The sequence below is a fragment of the Anomaloglossus baeobatrachus genome, chromosome 6 (genome assembly GCF_048569485.1).
Source record: "Anomaloglossus baeobatrachus isolate aAnoBae1 chromosome 6, aAnoBae1.hap1, whole genome shotgun sequence".
Lineage (NCBI taxonomy): Eukaryota > Metazoa > Chordata > Amphibia > Anura > Aromobatidae > Anomaloglossus > Anomaloglossus baeobatrachus.
In genome coordinates, this window is record NC_134358.1 from 572,958,761 (window position 1) to 572,975,042 (window position 16,282).

Genomic DNA, 16,282 nt, shown 5'->3' on the forward strand with positions numbered 1-16,282 from the left:
TGGTCTCAGTGACTGAACCATATTAATGAAATGTGGGTTCTCAGTCAGACGGAAAGAAGAGTTCGTTGCATAAATAAACTGGGCAATTTTTTCATCAACCAACTCTTTTTCTAATCTGCTAGTTCTTATCACAAACCTATCTATGGTGGTTCCAGGAGGTAAAGGTTTTTTCTTCCTTTTGGGTGATGGTGATATGTGGCTGTGGGTGTCTGATGATGATGCTGCTGCTAATGAAGCACTATCCTGGATGGATAACTCTGAAACTGGAGAACAGGATGATGGTGATCTTGGAGGTGGATAGTTTCCAGAATCCATGAATTCCCCTAAACAAAAAAAGTCAATGCTGTTATTTTATTATTATACAATTTCTGCTTATTGTACACAACACATCACTGCCCCTGCCCCAAAAGGAATATTTGTCTTTCTTCATAACTGTACCAAATGACAGTAACACGCAGTAATAATAAGAAATATAATTTTTCTCACACATGACAGTTCAGTCTTTAGAAATAGGATTCAATAAAAATGTTTACCAACCTGAAGATCCTGCCTGTTCAGAAGTGTTTCTTTGGTCATCTTCATCACCGCACTTCTCATGATGTTGCCTCATTCGCGCCACCAGGCCTTGCATCTCTTTGTTGCATCGTTTGCATTTTGCACGCATGCCTGCCTTCCCGATAGGCGAAGGAGCTTCATTAAAATATTCCCAAACTGGGTCTCTTTTACGGCCTGCTGCCATTATAAGGAAAGAATGTAATAAACCTCAGATCGTACACACAAACAGATCCAGACTTGTCTGTCTGTGGCTATGCTGCAGTATTGTGCTCAAAGTTTCACTTTCATTTTCTTGTCTGCTTGCCCTTCCTCCTCCTCACACTTAGATTCACATTCTTCTTGTGTTGTGCAGATCTATTCCGCTCCAAACAATCGGAAACATATTGTCTAACTTCTTGGACTTGGCACTGAAGGGGTTGATTCTGTATTCATAGGTTTGTAGAACAATAGGATTAAGGTCTTTTTCTCAACTCTGTTCATGTTGTAATATTTTTGCCGTGAAGAAGAGGCTGGGACCTCTGCGGAGTCAAATTCAGTTTTGAGAACTGCGTAAGTAAAGCGAGCGTCTGTGATAATATAGGAGAGAAACTGCCCACTAATCCTACAGAAACCTCTGGAAGAGCATGGCATTGTGAATGTTACACATATACAGCCTTTATTCTACTGAGTTAAACAACACAGCTTTATCTCATGATGGAAGAACCTTTGGATGGTAAAATATTTTCCTCAAAAAGCAGTTTATTGAAAAAAATCCGATTTTAAATCAAAAAAATCCGATTTTTTTTTTTTTTTTTTTTAAAAAAACATTGATTTTTATCCACCCTGGTTTAGATCAGGACTCTGGGCTGTGGCCATTTCACTGTTTCTAGGACCTGCTTTCCCCGTCTTGCTGTGTGACAGGGGACATTGTCCTGCATGGAAAAAAAGAAAGAACTCTGGCACTCATAGAACCCCAATAAGTAAAACAAGGAATGGAATTTCTTTATAGATTCTTTATTCAGTGAAAATAGGTGTAAAACAGTCCGTAAACAGTGTTTGACGTTTCGGCCCCAGGCCTTTATCAAAATCGGACCGCCAGATGGATTAACACAGAGAATATGTGGGTTAATTCGCAGGGAATTATCATCGCTGAATGACCTGTAAAGAGGCTAGGTGGTGTATATGATAGGTAGGTGTATTAGTAGGTACACAGGTAATAGGTGTCGTTATAGGCTTAATGAGATGTATGGGAGTCCAGAATATGGACGACAGGGTCCTAATATTAATATCAAGGAATGGGTTAATAGTGCCCCTGGTATATCAGGGATCCAGTGTTGCCTGGATAATGACCTAAACCTAATAGGTGCCACCTTGTAGGTATAGAGAAGGGGGAGTTTAAACGTCGGAATCAGGACAAGGTCAATTTCTGTGCTATTGGAGCTGGAGCATGTAATGGATGGAGGGGAGTTATCGCCTTGTATTGTGAAGAGGTCTCATGCCATAGTGAATGGCAGGAGATTCCAGGACTGTTTCACTATGGAATAAGACCTCTTCACGATACGAGGCAACACTGGATCCCTTATATACCCGGGGCACTATTAACCCATTCCAAACTCTGAGGCAGGGAAATCAAGAGGCCCAGGGTCAGATACCAGGAGAGCTCATCATAAATGGAGGTAGAAGACCAAGGCATAATCAAAAATCAGAGAATTCCAGAAAGGTAGAGAATCAAAACAAAGGGACAAGGGAAAACTCATAGGCAAGGTCAGGGAGCAATAGATCAGAAAACCAGAGCTCCAGAAACTAGGCACACACCACTGAGCTAAGGCTACAACTGGCAATAGTCAGACCAGCCAGCAAACTAGCAAGGTAATCGCTCAGAATGGGAGACAACAGGAAGAAACTCAGCACAGCCCTGCCCAGATTGGGCCACTGGACTGTCACTCAGAATACTGACCACTCAGCACGCCCCTGTATATATAGGACAACTGAGCTGTCACTCACTGAGTCCAGGACACAGTGAGTGGCCGAATCATGACAGAATCCTATAATGGAGAATATAAGGATTTACTAAAGCTGCCGTATCAGGAAAGTTGATCGCTCCCGTTTACTGAACCTTTCTGGTCATCTACAACTTTCCCCGAGACTTTTTCCTTCCATCTGTGACTTTTCCATTATTTCTTTCACAGCTCTGAAATCTGGGTAAAGATCTGAAGACTCTTAATACTGCAGATATAATGGAGGAAGAAAGTGATGTTCGTGGTGGTGATCGGTGCACAGAGGACGATCCTGCAGGTAACCGCCCCGGTGAGGAGTCACCACTATATAAAGCAGTGAAGAGTCACGTTCTCCTCGTTCTCTGGACCGGACAGTTCTGGGCCGGAGGTTTCATGTTTTGTGTTTTCTCGGTTTCTTCAGCCGTAGATTCCCCCATTCAGATAAATACAGATGATATCTGGTGATAATGTGATAGCGCTATATGTGATAACACCGCTGTGCTCTTATAATATGGATGTAAGATACAGCGCGAACATGGAGGGGAAATAGGATTACGTGCCCGTGGCCGATATCATCATCATTTGCTGTCACTGCTGATGGGGGAGGATTTGCCCAATTTCAGGACCATGAAGCTTTTAGCAATTATTAGACATATACATAGAGATGAGTGGAGAATTTGCCAAATTGTATAATGTTTTCCAGTGAAGATTTTCTTCAAAAATTTATTATGCCATGAAGTCTCTACAGACCCCGGGGCATAATAAAAAATTTTAAAAAAAAATACTTTTACTCCCCTTACCGTTCACCTCTTTGGCCCCTCTGTTTCTCACCGTCACCCATCCAGTCCTCGGCAGATCTTATCACTGCCAAGCTTGAATCCGTGGCCCCTTCACACTTTTTCTAAAGGGTAATGAGGCCTTGGACACAGGGCTGTGGAGTCTTTAGTCGGAGTGCATTTTGGTGGAGTCTGTATAAAATGGACCAACTCTGACTCATAAAATATATAATAAATTGGGTACAGGGGGTCAGTGCAGTATATGATGAATATTTTTTTCATAAGAATTTGGGAAAGTTATGAAATTTCCTATAAATGTCTGTTCTGTTCCTGATCTGAGGATCTTGGCTTTTAGTTGAGATGAACCTGTGCTGCACGTTATGTACATAAGTAGTGACGCTCGTCCTCTACAGATAAGCGTGAAGACAAAGGATGCCTGCAACTATCTCAGAACTGCTGGAGACTCTCTTCTTGTAGACCTCTGCTTGAAGACATGGCCAATCTTCAGGTAACACTAAGATGAATGGACACAGGTGGCTGAATTGAAGGAATTGCGTCATCCCCCATTTAAAAGCTGAAAATTTAACTCCTGACATTTTCATAAAGGAGTGGAAGAACTTGCTGTTTTGCCTGTCCAAAGGAGGAGATTTAATTGCAGATGGCATTACTGCTTCAATGAAACGGAGAGAGAAACTATTAGTAAATACAATTCTTCTGGCATCTGTGTATGTGGACTCAAGTCATCGTATATTGCAGGATGATCAATAGCTTACTAAAGGAAAAGAAGCTCTGACGACGTGGGCTTCGCCCAATTTTTGTATCCAGCCAGGTACAACTAGACAGCTGGGGACTGGAATCTGCAGCGCAGGGTGGCCCAAGCTTTCTGGGCCCCCCACTGCGAATTGCATTCTGCAGCTGCCCCAGAAAATGGCGCTTTCATAGAAGCACCATCTTCTGGTGCTGTATCCAACTCTTCCAGCAGCCCTGGTGGGGGGGTGGCACACTGGGTAATAAGGGGTTAATACTAGGTTTGTTTTACCAGCTGATATAAAGCCCGAGATTCTTAATGTCAGGCCAAGTTTGACCTGGCCATTAAAAATCTCCAATAAAGGGTTAAAAAAAGACACCACACAGAGAAAAATACTTTATTATAAATAAATACACAGACACACTTAGAGAATCCATCTTTATTACTCCCTCTCACCCCTCCACAATCCTGGTCTTCTGTCTTCTTCAACCTGGCGCTGGCACGGTGTCCTGGCGCTGGCACGGTGTCTTGGGGCTGCACGGTTTCCTCCAATCAGCTGTTCTCTTCTGTTTTGACCTTGCGTGCCCACGGTCACAAGAGAGCAGAAGATGTGAGGGCGCATGCTCCGCCCTCTGTCGAAAGATTAAAACAGCATGGGGTAGGCTGAGCTTCAGAAAGCTGGCGCCGGAGATGAGCGCTGTGCGCAGGCGCCAACTCTGATGCCAGTTTACTAAAAAGAAAAATTAGCATAGAGCCAGAGAGAGGTAGGAACAGACGGCGGGGGGACGGAAATCATGTGCATAACCCGCCCGGATATTATCTGCTGGTGCAACTGTCTATAAAAAAGCTGCCGAAATTTTTAAACTTCACTTTCTTGGATCTGAATGGCTAAACGTCCGAGCTGACCACTAATGGTATGTAGATAATCTGCCTGATAGTGCCAGTACTGCCCTGGCTTTACCTTTATATACGAAAATCCTGATGTTTGGTTCCCTTTTAAAAGAAATCTGGATCCAGTCCTGAATCTGGCCCCATATAAGTCTATGGGGAGCAAAATCTGGAGATTAAAAATGGTGGTAGAAAAGAAAGAATGACAGCGCGCGCGGTGAACTTACCAAGGCTCCGGCATGGCTGTACGCTGTTCCCAGGCCTCGCATTCACTGACTGAGCTGCTGGTTAGTGAGATGCGCAGTCACATGCCCCCACCATGAGTGTCAACTGACTGTCCAATCGCAGGCGACAGGACGCCCGGTGGGCGGGAAAAGCAGCATAACTAAAGAAGCCAATACACTCTAGCATCTACTGTGAGCTTAGAATGCATGGCTGTGGAGTCGGTAATCCAAGCCTGCGACTCCAACTCCCACATATATTGCTTATGTTTAAGTGAAAAATTTATTGTAGTACAATGTGAACATCAGACATTTAATCATTTTTATGATACAATAATCAAAATATTTAGATAGAACATAAAATATATTTATTGGTAACTAGAGATGAGCCACCCCCCCTAGAGTTCGGGTTCGGTTCGTCGAACGGAGGACCAGTTCGACGAACCAACTCTGACCCTATTAAAAACAATGGCAGGCAAACACAAACACATAGATAACACCTTCAAAGGTGTCCAAAAGGTGACAAACAACTCCCAAGACACCACAAACACATGGGAAAGTGACAAGGACATATACTTATACGAAAACAAAAGTAAAAAGAGGAGGAGACACAGATATAAGCATGTCATGCCCTTCTAAAATCATGTAAAACACAGCAAGGGGACTCCAAGCAGTCTCCCTTTTTTCCAAAAATTGGGTCACACACACCACTTCAGTGGCATCACTTGTGCCCCATTTGCAAACTGGACATGTTGATTTGCATCAAGCACATTCAAAAATACGCCAGCCTTAACTGTCCCCGGGATTACACCGGCCTAGGTAGCAAAGTCCTTGCTGAACCATGACTTGTTCATCTTGGATCATTTTTAAAAACACAGCAAGGGGACTCCTAGCAGTCTCCTTTTTTTCCAATAATTGGGTCACACACCCCACTTTAGTGGCATCCCCAGTTGCAAACTTGACATGTTGTTTTGCATCAAGCACATTCAAAAATACGCCAACCTTAAAGGGAATGTATCGCGCTTTTTTATTTTTGTAATAAAAATAGTGATTATGAAATCAAGTATTTTTAATACAAAATGAAAATCGCAGCTTATTTGGTTTTTATGTAAATCTAATTTTACTGGAGGCACTGGGGGGGCCATACTGGATTTGTGTGTGTGTGTGTGTGAGTGTGTGTAACGACAGTTACTCCTTTATGGCAGCCCCTGTGCATAGAGAAAAGTGGTCGGGATCCGACCCCTACAGTAACGTTACAGTGGGCATCTGCTGTGACCTGGACTCGCCCCCTGGGCTCAGCAGAGGGAGGAGATCAACGCCATCATTGTGGAGCTCACAGCTGTATGCTGTTTGCTCCACTTTACCCCTGTCACCCGCCGGGATGTGAGAGTACGGGCCGCCTCCCCTCCTTTCCCCCCGTTACCGTCTCCGATGACACCCCCTCCCTCCGCTCTCCCCAGCCCCCGCTCTGCCCCCACTACTGCCGCCGAAAGTTAGTCTCTAATGACACCCCCTCCCTCCGCTCTAGCCGCCACCGCCGTGTGTGTTTGTGTGCCACTGCATGTGAGTACCGCCGCTGCTGCGGTCTCCAAAAACACCCCCCGTTCAACCCTCCCCCCTTCCACCTGCCACCTGTCGGCCTGTATGTGCACCGGTGATACTGTCTGCAGGGTTGTGTATCTAATCCTCCTGTGTGAAACTGCTGAGCCGTGTATCTAATCCTCCTGTGTGATACTGTCTGCACGGCTGTGTATCTAATCCTCTCCTGTGTGATACTGTCTGCATGGCTGTGTATTTAATCCTCTCCTGTGTGATACAGTCTGCACGGCTGTGTATCTAATCCTCTCCTGTGTGATACGGTCTGCTGAGCCATGTATCTAATCCACTCCTGTGTGATACTGTCTGCATGGCTGTGTATGTAATCCTCTCCTGTGTGATGCTGTCTGCACGGCTGTGTATCTAATCCTCTCCTGTGTGATACTGTCTGCACGGCTGTGTATCTAATCCTCTCCTGTGTGATCCCGTCTGCTGAGCCATGTATCTACCGTATTTTTCGGACTATAAGACGCACCGGACTATAAGACGCACCCTTGTTTTAGAGGAGGAAAAAATAGAAAAAAATAAAATTAAAGTAAAAGAATGTGGTCATGACACACTGTTATTTTACTGCTGATAGTGTTACTGAGGTAATAATATCCCCAAATTCTGTCCTCATATCCTCCATTCTGGGTACCTTCCAGGTATATATGGCCCCCATCGTGGAATATGTATGTTCCCCATCATTGTGTGTGATCCTCCAATCTGGATTGTGTGTGTGTGTGTATAATGTGTGTGTGTCTGTGTGTATATAGTTATATAGTGTGTGTGTATGTGTGTGTAAAGATATATATATATATATATATATATATATATATATATATATATATATATATATATATATATATATATATATATATATATATATATATATATATATATATGTATATATATATATTATTATGATCCAACCCCATCCAGGTGTACAGTAATGCCTTTGTATACTATACTATTTATTGCCTTACTTTTACTGTTGTGCTGCTCATCAATGCTTCAGTTTGGTCCTGGCATTACAAACAAAGGCTCACATATCTCAAGGACCTGCAGTGATGTAATGAAGAGGCGGGCTCTGTGCTGTTCTGTGCTGCTCTGGCCACCCCTCTGCATTACATCACTGTAGGTCCTTGTCAGCTACGGGAGACTGTTTCTAGTGTAAAGGCTATATGGAAAAGGGGGGAAAACGGGTTTAAACCGCGCTAAAAACCACAATGCAGGATTAATGAAGAAGTTTCTTTTTTATTGCAGCATTCCAACGCGTTTCGGAGACAAGGACCGTCTCCTTCCTCAGGGAAAAAAAGAAGAATTCTCTCTTTTTTTCCCTGAGGAAGGAGACGGTCCTTGTCTCCGAAACGCGTTGGAATGCTGCAATAAAAAAGAAACTTCTTCATTAATCCTGCATTGTGGTTTTTAGCGCGGTTTAAACCCGTTTTCCCCCCTTTTCCATATACTTCTATTTTTCGGGGCCGCTGCTTTTAACCTTGCTGACACTCATAAGCGATCTAAGGAGTTGTGACTTGCACAACCATATCAGGTGAGTGTATATTTTTTCTCCTTATCATTCAAGTTATATCGGGTAAGACCCTATTTGCGCTTTCTGTCTCCCCATCTCTAGTAACCTCTAGTGTAAAGGCAGCAGGAGCAAAGTGAAAGTAATTTGAGCCCTCAGCACAGAGACTGCGGCTGTGCTGTGAAGGGTATGCCGTGCTCTGGCCCGGACACTGCAGTGATCTGCACTTCCCCCCGGGCCAGATATGACTGCAGCGGCACCCTGCTCCTGCCTCCTTCACAGCGGACACACAGTCTCCCCAGCCGCTGCAGGAAGCCGGCGTCTGGAGCTCCCACGTGTGACCGCGGTTTACATTAAACAAGTATTCATTAGCTGCTCCTCACACCCGCTGACTGCAGAGAGAGGTGGGCGGGGAGCAGCTAATGAATATTCACTGACTTTAAGCAGCGGGCACACGTGGTTTCTCCAGCAGCCGGCATCCTGCAGCAGCGACCCTCCCTGCCTACTGTGATACCACTGCATAGCGCTGACTCCCCCACAGCTCCCTACCCCGCAGCTTCAGACCATAAGACGCACCCCACACTTTCCTGCCAAATTTGGAGGAAATAAAGTGCATCTTATGGTCCGAAAAATACGGTAATCCACTCCTGTGTGATACTGTCTGCATGGCTGTGTATGTAATCCTCTCCTGTGTGATACTGTGTGCACGGCTGTGTATTTAATCCTCTCCTGTGTGATACTGTCTGCACGGCTGTGTATTTAATCCTCTCCTGTGTGATACGGTCTGCACGGCTGTGTATCTAATCCTATCCTGGGTGATACTCCTGCTGTCCTTGGTGACACTTTAGACATTTCTGGTCACCAACAAAATGGCTCTGCACTGTGTCCCTACATGTCATTCTCTGTTATCTGTTGTAAACACTCAGATTGGGAGGGGGGTGGCGTGCCATCACACACAGGAGAGCAGACTCCGCCCACTTTACTGCAGCTGTAATGTGAGCTTTCTCTACAGTGGGATTTCTGTAGGATTTCAAAAGCTGCTCCCCCTAGTGTTTAACAGTGGAAAATATCAATTTATTTATCTTTTTTTTTTTTTTAACTATTTTGCTCAATTAAAAAAAAATTTTTTTTAAAAAAACATTAAAACATTATTACTTTACATTTTTTCAGTTATTGAATTTTTTTTTTTTTATGACGATACATTCCCTTTAACTGTCCCCAGTATGATACCGGGGTAGGTAGCAAAGTCCTTGCTGATCCATGACTTGTTCATCTTGGATTATTTTTAAAAACAGAGCAAAGGGACTCCAAGCGGAGTCTCCCTTTTTTCCAAAAATTGGGCCACACACACCACTTCAGTGGCATCACTTGTGCCCCAATTGCAAACTGGACATGTTGATTTGCATCAAGCACAGTCAAAAATACGCCAGCCTTTACTCTCCCCAGGATGACACAGGGGTAATAGTCCTTGCGGATCCACGACTTGTTCATCTTGATGAACGTTAGTCTGTCCACATTGTGACTGGACAGACGCGTGCGCTTATCTGTCAGCACACACCCAGCAGCACTGAAGACACGTTCCGAGACCACGCTGGCAGCTGGACACGACAAAATATCCAAGGCGTAAGTGGAGAGCTCTGGCCATTTTTCAAGATTGGAAGCCCAAAATGAGCAAGGCTCCAGTTGCAAAGTCATGGCATCAATGTTCATTTGGAGATACTCCTGTATCATCCTCTCCAGCCGTTGACTATGTGTCAGACTTCGTCTCTTGTGGCCTTGTATTGGATGGTCTAAAAATATTATGAAACGATTCCAGAAAATTGATGTTACCAGCACCAGATACGGTGTCGCAAGTACGGTTTGACTGATAATGACGAGACAAGTCCCATGCTTGGCAAGTTACAACTGGAAGATTCACTCCATGCTCCGTGCACCTCTGGTGTTGGTGGAAAAGCCGAACTAAGATTAACAGCTTCTGCTGATACTCCTGCATATGTGCGTCCCTTTTTATGTCTGGAATTATTTCACAAAATTTGGACTTGTACCGAGGATCTAATAGTGTGGCAACCAGTAGTCATAATTACTTCTAATTTTGACAATCCGAGGGTCATGTAGGTAGTGCAGCATGAAGGCGCTCATGTGTCTTGCGCATCCATGCGGACCAAGTCCTTGCTGTGTTTGTGGCGGCGAGGTGATAACCGTGCTTCCTTCCTCTGACATCTCCCCCCAACCTCGTTCAACCGAAATTTGACCAAGGTCTCCCTCATCTGCTGAGTCGTCCATGCCCATCGACAGTTCGTCCTCCATTTCTTCCTGGTCTCCTGCACCTTCCTCAACAGTTTGGCTGCTACCATGCGCCCTTGTTAATGCCTCTCCCCCACCGTCCCATGCCTGCCGCCATGGTGATGCTGAACATCTGGACCTTGTAGATCCTGGTATCCCTTGCGCATATGAATCCTCCTATACTTCCTCCCCTTCCTGTTGTCCCACCCCCTGACTCCGAATAGTGTTTAGCGTGTGCTCCAGCATGTAAATGACTGGAATTGTCATGCTGATAATGGCATTGTCAGCGCTAAACATATTCGTCGCCATGTCGAAACTGTGCAGAAGGGTGCATAGGTCCTGGATCTGAGACCACTCCATGAGGGTGATCTGCCCCACCTCTGCATCTCGTTGGCCCAGGCTATACGTCATGACTTATTGCATCAGTGCTCGGCGGTGCTGCCACAGTCACTGCAACATGTGGAGAGTCGAATTCCAGCGTGTCGGCACATCGCATTTCAGGCGGTGAACCGGCAGGCCGAAAGACTTCTGGAGCGATGCAAATTGGTCAGCTGCGCCGGTTGAACGGCGGAAGTAAGCAGAGAGTGACCGTGCCCTGTGCAGAAGCCAATCTAGGCCGGGATAGTGGGTTAAAAACTGCTGGACAACAAGGTTCAACACGTGAGCTATACAAGGCACATGTGTCACATTGCCCCGGCGAAGGAACGCACCCAGGTTTGCAGCATTGTCGCACAGGGCCTTCCCTGGCTGCAGATTGAGTGGAGACAACCATTTACTAAACTCGCTCTACAGAGCTGACCACAACTCCTCAGCTGTGTGACTCTTATTTCCCAGACATTTCAACGTAAAGACCACCTGATGCCGTTGAGCTCTTCTGCCAGTATAGTAGGGAGGCGCGCGGGATTCCTTGTGCGCAGTTACAATGCGGGTGGCCTGACCAGACAGGCTTTGGGCGGAAGTGGCGGACCCAGACGAGGTTGAGGAGGCAGAAGCAGTAGAGGAAGTTCGACATACAGAGGATGATAATAATAATAATAATAAGTTTTATTTCTATAGCGCCAACATATTCCGCAGCGCTTTACAATTAAGAGGGGACATGTACAGACAATATGAGACAACACAAAACAACAAAATTAAAATACCAGGAGGAGTGAGGGCCCTGCTCGTAAGCTTACAGTCTATAAGGAAGTAGGGGAGACACAAAAGGTGAATGGAGGGGAGAAAAGCTTGTCATATATGGTCCAGCCATCGATTTTAATAGGGTATTCAAAAGCAGCTGCATGAACCCGTCGGTGAGAATTTATACAGGTACAAGGGACAAGAACTGGAAGTAAATTTTTTGAAGGGCAGAAAGGGACTAGATTAGATCAGGGAAGTGAGGTGATAGGCTAGTCTAAAGAAATGCGTTTTTAGGGCCCGCTTAAAGGTGTGGATGTTGGAAATTAATCGGATTTCTCTTTGTAGTGTGTTCCAGAGCATAGGCGCAGCTCGTGAGAAATCTTGAAGACTGGAATGGGAGGTTCGAATTGTTGAGGATGTCATTCTTAAGTCATTAGCAGAGCGGAGGGCATGGGTTGGGTGATAGATAGAGATGAGGGAGGAGATGTAGGGTGGTGCAGAACTGTGGAGAGCTTTGTAAGTGAGAGTGATAAGTTTATATTGGATTCTGTAACAGGCAACCAGTGCAATAACTGGCAAAGAGCAGAGGCATCAGTGACGCGGTTGTAGAGGAAAATGATCCTGGCTGCGGAATTCAGAATGGATTGGAGAGGGGAGAGTTTAGTAACAGGGAGACCAATTAGTAAAGAATTACAATAATCCAGGCGAGAATGAATGAGAGCGACAGTAAGAGTTTTTGCAGAGTCAACGGTAAGAAAAGGTCGAATTCTTGAGATGGTTTTTGAGGTGGAAGTGACAATAACGAGCAAGAAGCAAGGATTGACACACAACTCATGGGGACGGCAAGACTTGTACAGCAGACCCTTCTCCATCGCTCACCATAGTTACCCAGTGCCCAGTCAATGACCTGTAACGCCCCTGTCAATGCTTACTGGTCCAAGTATCGGTGGTGAAATGCACCCTGTCACACACAGAGTTTCTCAAGGAAGCGGTGATGTTCTGTGCGACATGCTGGTGTAGCGCAGGCACGCCTTTCTTGGAGAAGTAGTGGCGACTGGGCATCTGGTACTGGGGCACAGCGACGGACATAAGGTCCCGAAAATCCTCTGTGTCCACCAGGCGGAACGGTAGCATTTCTGTAGCCAACAGCTTGCAGAGGGTGAAAGTCAACCTCTTAGCTTTGTCATGGCTAGGAGGAAATGGTCTTTTAATTGTCCACATCTGAGGGATCGAGATCTGGCTGCTGTGCGGAGACGGCGTTGAGTAGGGTGTCCCTGGAAAACTGCTGGTCTGTGAGGAAAGTGCAGGCGGGACATTATGTTGACTTCATCCAAAGTTGGTGCTCTCGATGTCTGAGTGAGCTCTACACCAGCACCTGTTTCCCCTTCCAAAACAACCGACGACCTGCCAATCAAACTGCCTATTGCGGTTAAAGAGGTGGAAGGTCTGCGTTGAAAAGCATGTGTGACAGCTGTCCCCACAGTCAGAGGACGAAGAGCGCGCGGATGCACTTGAAGGGGCAGACAGTGGTTGGCCCGCTCCACTAGGCCGTATTGTAGCACAGTGAGCTTCCCACCGGGACTTATGCTTGTTATTCATGTGACTGTTCATTGACGAAGTAGTCAAACTAGTGAGTTTTTGGCCTCTACTTACAGATTGGAGACAAATTTTACAGATCACATGAGTTGGGTGATCCTTTGCGATGTCAAAAAAAGTACCAGGCAAGGCAACTATTAGAGCCCATGCGACCTGCAGAGTCACCCCGACTTGTGCTGAGAGGCAGAGTTGTGGCTGAGGATGCAGTTGTTGACGTGCTTCCAGTACTCCGACTCTGTCCAGGAAGGCGCAAGGTAACCTCATCGTCGGTCGCATCCTCCTCCACCGCCTCTGCTGACCTCCGAGTGCCTGACTGTGGGTTGACAGTAAGTGGGATCTACAACATCATCATCAACCAGTGTGTTTGCACTCCCCTCGTCCTCAGACCTAACCTCATCATGCCCTGACTGAATAGTTAAGTTGTCATCCCAATCGGGTATCTGCGTCTCATCGTCATCAGTATGTTCCTCATTGTCTCCAAAAAGAGGAGTTACAGTTTGGGAATGAGTGTCTACATTATGCTCAGAAACGTGGTCATCAGGGCCTGAATCTGACTCACAAAGCTTCTGAGCATCACTGCAGAATATTTCCTGGTCTGTACTCACTGTAGCTTGGGAGCAGACCTCTGATTCCCAGGCTATAGTGTGAATGAACAGCTCTGCAGAGTCACCCATCTCTGTTACCCCATACTCTGCAGGGCTGCTGGAGACTTGAGAGCTGGAAGAAAGCAAGTGCGATTGGGGTGACAACTCAGAGGACTGGTTTTTTTTGGATGTTGAGGTGGAGGAGAGGCCACTTGTTGGGGCACTTGAGATCCATTAAAGCATGTTGTTTTTTTTGTGCATCATCTACCTTTTGTTAGAGTTTTTCGGTTCCGTAAAAAAGGGATCACCTCAGATTGTCCACGGAAAGTAGTAGACATCTTACTTTTGCTGGAAGATGGCCTTTCTTCAGCAGATGTTACTGTAGCTTTACCACCTACCCCACGGACACAAACTTTTTTTTTTTTCCCTTTCCAACACGCCTTTTCGCCTTTTTCCTTTCCACCAGCATCTGTCCTTTTGCCACTCATTTTGTTTGTGACCAGATTGGACACTTAAAATGTCGTAGCAAAAATGGAGAGGTGGTGTACAATGCAGAGGTGGTCTAGCTTTTATTGACAGCTGAAGAACCAACACTGATTATCCCAGACAATGAAAGTATGGCCCTAACAATGGCAGCACTTGTGGCAATGAAAATTGCGTAGCAAAAATGGGCAGGTGTGTAGAATGCACAGGTGCTGTAGGTAGCTGGACAGCAAAGGAAGCCTCATTTTCTATCCCTGCCAATGAAAAAATGCACTAAGGAATTGCCTGAGCTGATGTAACCAGACGCTGTTATATAAAACCCTGCACAGCGTTTGCACGGACGGACCTGCCTAGCAACAATGGCTATGAACGGCTGTAATGCAGCCCTGAAAAGGGCTGAAATTACAAGTAGTCCCTAATCCCTAAAGCACTGTGTAGATTGCACTGTATCTCTATAGCGCACACAGCCGCAGCGGGAGCGGTGACTGTTGCCCACCCGCAGCAGAGAGATAATGGCGGCGACGCGGAAAATGGCTGGGTCTTATAGGGCAAGGACATGTGACATCCACAGCCTATGACACATGCCCTTGCTTGTCTGGCAAAAATCCACTTTGCTGTGTGTGTCTGTAATTTACAGCCTGGCCCGCCCCACTGTACGCGCGGTTAAAAAAAAATTGGCGATCGCCATTCTTTCAGCACTCCGCAGCAGCACTGATCTAAACCCCGTCCCCACCGCACACTATACGCTGAATTTTGATAATAGTGTGAGTCACTGTGACTCACACTATCAGTGAGAAGCCAGCTAGTCACTAGCTACGCTTTTTGGTGATCGAACCGTTCTCGAACGTAACTCGAACTACCAAACTTTTATCAAATCATTCGAGCTCATCGAACGACTCAAACACCCCCCAAAATCACTCGAACATGAAATTGGCGAACCTCGAACATCGCTCATCTCTATTGGCAACTTTAGAACACAAACTGTAATAAATTGTAAATATGCAATACACTATGTAATATAGATTTTTATATAAATATATATATTATATTCACACACCCACAGTGTGTCCACCCATATCCTGTCCACTGCCATTAACTTGAGAATGGCGGGCAGCTATAGGCATAGAAGTGGTGTCTAGGTATAGTAAAGTATCCATGCACTACGCAATGAAACCACCTACAGCGCCACCTGGTAGAAAACATTGGAATTAGCATTTTTATCTCAAAAACGGAACAAGGTAGAGAGAAAAAAAAGTGAAGTAAAAAATTGTAGGGTATCATCAATTCAATATGAATCGACACCTTGCATACAGAAATGCTATGATATGAAACCCATGACCCCCCCCCCCCAAAACATTGAATGCTGGTCACGCATATGGCGCTCATTTAACTTTGATGCTCAAAGTGGTCCCCGTCAGCTGCAATGCACATCTGGGCTCTGCACAGCATACTGTATCTTGCTGCACGTTGGTAATATGGTAGGTGGCACGTTTGCACAAGCATCTGTGATACGTCGTCATAGGTCCTGCAATGTTGGTGAAGGGGTCGCATACACATGCTGTTTGATGTGACCTCACAGAAAGAAGTCCAATGGGGTCACGTCAGGTGAGCGGAGGCCACTCCACACAGCCACAATACCCAATGACTTAGGAAGGTCTCCATGAGGTATCGCTTCACGTCCGCAGCCTTGTGAGTTTTACACATTTTAATCATAGCATTTCTGTATGTAAGGTGTCGATTCGTATTGAATTGATGATGCCCTTCAGCTTTGTAATTCACTTTTTTTCCTCTCTCGTTCTGTTTTCGAGATAAAAATGCTAACGCCGTTGTTTTCCACCAGGTGGCGCTATAGGTGGTTTCATTGCGTAGCGCATGGCTACTTTACTATACCAAGACACCACTTCTATGCCTATAGCTGCCGCCGTTCTCAAGTTAATTTGCGGTGGACAG

The 16,282-nt window shown here is 45.6% G+C and overlaps 2 protein-coding genes across 3 annotated transcripts in view; one reads left to right on the plus strand and one right to left on the minus strand.

Annotated features, from left to right (window-relative positions):
* The window catches only part of LOC142243699 (uncharacterized), a 272,143-nt gene that overhangs the window by 44,879 nt on the left and 210,982 nt on the right, over window positions 1–16,282 (minus strand). The gene's annotated exons all lie outside the window — the stretch shown is intronic.
* Window positions 2,740–16,282, plus strand: part of LOC142243711 (uncharacterized) — a 161,955-nt gene continuing 148,412 nt past the window's right edge. Inside the window, exon 1 of the mRNA XM_075315888.1 lies at window positions 2,740–2,841. Coding sequence (XP_075172003.1) covers window positions 2,772–2,841 — 70 coding nt within the window. The 5' untranslated portion in view covers window positions 2,740–2,771. The remainder of the gene's footprint in view (window positions 2,842–16,282) is intronic.